The sequence below is a fragment of the Nanorana parkeri genome, unplaced genomic scaffold (assembly GCF_000935625.1).
Source record: "Nanorana parkeri isolate BGI_ZX_2015 unplaced genomic scaffold, ASM93562v1 scaffold67, whole genome shotgun sequence".
Taxonomy (NCBI): domain Eukaryota; kingdom Metazoa; phylum Chordata; class Amphibia; order Anura; family Dicroglossidae; genus Nanorana; species Nanorana parkeri.
The window spans coordinates 2233397-2236096 of record NW_017306335.1 but is presented as its reverse complement, the minus strand read 5'-3'; the positions used below and the strand labels follow the sequence as shown (position 1 = coordinate 2236096).

Genomic DNA, 2700 nt, shown 5'->3' with positions numbered 1-2700 from the left:
CAATGATGTCACTCCACTGGTTTGTTTACAAGCAGAAGGAAGCTGGCGGGGAACTGTCATCTAAGAGCTGTAGTGATCGGCTCCTCTCTGTGGTTCTTTTCAGTCTTGCTTCATACAACACTCAAATAATGGGGAAGACGTGGAAACCCTATGGCTGGAGCTAGATATGACGTAGAAGTGTTTTCAGCAATATTTCAACATTATTATATACATCCAGTTCCATAAGCCCAAAGTTTAGTGATACATTTTCATTAATCGGTCGGTTGTAGGGCAGTGCTTGACCTGAAGTTGTTCCAAAAGCGACCCCACCTCTGGAAAGTGCCCTTGGCTTTTTTTGTTCCATAAATGAACACCATAGCTGTCCTTCAAGAGCTTCTCCATCTCAGTCGGGTCAATAACCTGGAAATACTTTTTCCAATCCTGCCAGTCAACAGGGTAGAAAGCCTCTTTTGGAAGCACGTTGACACCTTGGCAGCTCTTCTTGTCCCTCAGCCTGTGGATGGGACACCACTTCTTAAATACCCGCGTCAAGAGTTGGGGACCTTGATGACCATAAAGCCAGTAATTGTACTTGCCAACAAAGTCTTTCATGCAAAGCTCAATAAACTTGTGTTGCGGTTGGAATGTGAGAAAAGCCCCATTGAGAGTATACAAGGACTGCATACCCATTGAGTTAGTGATATTTTCTAAATTTTTAAGGATAATAAAATCCATGTCCAAATAGATGCCGCCCGCCTTCCACAAGATGGCCAAGCGGCAAGCATCAGAAAGCGTTGGATAGTCTAATAACGCCCTTTGATTTTTTCCTTCTGCTTTAGAGTACCAAGTGTTGAGTGGAGTATTGTTAAAGAGTTTCTTGAAGTCTAGGGGCAAAAATTCGATGTTGGGAAAGCACCTAAGGAGGGAAGTGCCAAAGTTTTTATCTTGCCTGCTTCGGCCATTTAAACCCTTCATCAGGACGGTAACCTTGACGTTTGGGTGGGCTCTTGCTGCAGATTCCACAGCACACATGGTTTGAAAGGTTGGACTGGTCCTATCCGAGGTCTCCACGAAGTAGATCCCACCACTAAACCGAATGGCATGAGACGTGTTCGAGGGTACGGGTACGTTGTCTGGACACACCACCTCTTTTGGCAACAGGTGAATGATTGCCTCTTCTTCAGAGATGGAGACCATTTTCAGATACATGATCAGTATAAGAAAAGAAAGTGAGGTAAAACTAGTCAGACAGATTAACCAGGACTTGAGTGTCATTGTTGGCCAAGGAGGATAAATGTTAGCTGTAGTCATTGTGCCTTCAAGTCAATACGTCTTCATGAACCTGCAAAATAAAAAAAGAGAATTTGTAAAGCGAGAATACATGAGTGTTGAACATGTGCACACGCATGTTGACCCAATCTGATCAAAGTGCATTAGGCCATAGCAACCAGTGATGTATCGTTATTGTTTATACTAATGCTGACCTTTCCTACGGACTTTTACGGTCACCTTAGACTATCAGACGTCTAAGTGTTTTTTCAATAGCTACATTTTTAAAGGGACATCATTATTTTTGTTAATCTGAAATGATAAATCTGCTTAATTTTATTGATATTTTAATGTAGGCATAAACCCAGACTGAATGACAGTTCGTTTTCTACAGCACTGTGTATTGTGAGCAATTGACATTTGTTTGCTTTGACAAATTTTGCTTTTACATTTTTTTCATCCTTTGTGCGTCATCCTCAGTGCTGCTTATCTCCTGCAGTCTCGTTGCAGACACTTAGGCTTCTTAGGGCTAGTTCACACCAAAACTGTGTACATCAGCGCTGCTGCAATGCGTTTTGTTGCGATTTTACCACGATTGCACCACAATTTTACCGCAATTGATGCAGGTTTTTTTTTGTTTTGGCTTTTTGCTTAAAATGGGATTCCAGGTGCGTTCCAGTGCATTTGCATGTGTTTTTGATGTGTTCCATTGCGATCAGATGCAGCTGAAATTGGGCAAGCTGTATTTTTTCTGACTGCATTGGAACGGACTGCACTGGTGTGAATAGAGCACCAAAAATCCCATAGGAAAGCATTGTTATGTATTTTGGCTGCAGCAGACAAACTGAACAGACTGCATCACAACTGCATCTGGTGTGAATTAGCCCTTATGGTGACAACAGTGGACCTTGCCTTTATTAACGTGGGTTGAGACAGGCTGGCTCCAACAGAAGCAGGAGACAGGGTGACAACACAGGAGGACAAATGGGAAACTGGAATAGAGGGCTGTCACCCTGTAACAGATAAAGTCTGAACAAGGGCCTTCATGGCACGGTCATCATCTATTATTGTAATGGCTTATAAAATGAATTTTATTAGGGATGCACCAATGCCAGTTGTTCGGTATCGAGTACGAGTACCAATATTTTTTTCCAATTGTTTCCAAGAACTACCCGCACTCCTTGTAGTCTGTAACCTTCCAATGGTGGTGGTGCTCTGGTGATCACACGTATGGTGCCGTGCAAAGCTCAGAATAGTCTGAACAGGTCACCGGCACACACACAGATGAATTCAATATCTCTTTGATATGTTTATTGGAAAATGTCACGCACGTCATGCCATTAGAAGCCGAAGCTTGCGTTTTGGGACCTCACAGGGACCCTTCATCAGAGCGACATAGAGACCTCACTATGTCGCTCTGATGAAGGGTCCCTGCGAGGTCCCGAAATGCTA

At 43.1% G+C, this 2700-nt stretch overlaps 1 protein-coding gene across 1 annotated transcript; it reads right to left on the bottom strand.

Annotated features, from left to right (window-relative positions):
• Window positions 1–234: 234 nt before the first annotated feature.
• A4GALT (alpha 1,4-galactosyltransferase) lies at window positions 235–1188 on the bottom strand. The gene has a single exon (XM_018576436.1). The coding sequence runs from the start codon at window positions 1186–1188 to the stop codon at window positions 235–237; it is 954 nt and encodes a 317-aa protein (XP_018431938.1).
• Window positions 1189–2700: the final 1512 nt, after the last annotated feature.

Coding starts and splice junctions, on each gene's coding strand:
- A4GALT (XM_018576436.1), bottom strand. CDS start 1,188: ATGTATCTGAAAATGGTCTCCATCTCTGAAGAAGAGGCAATCATTCAC.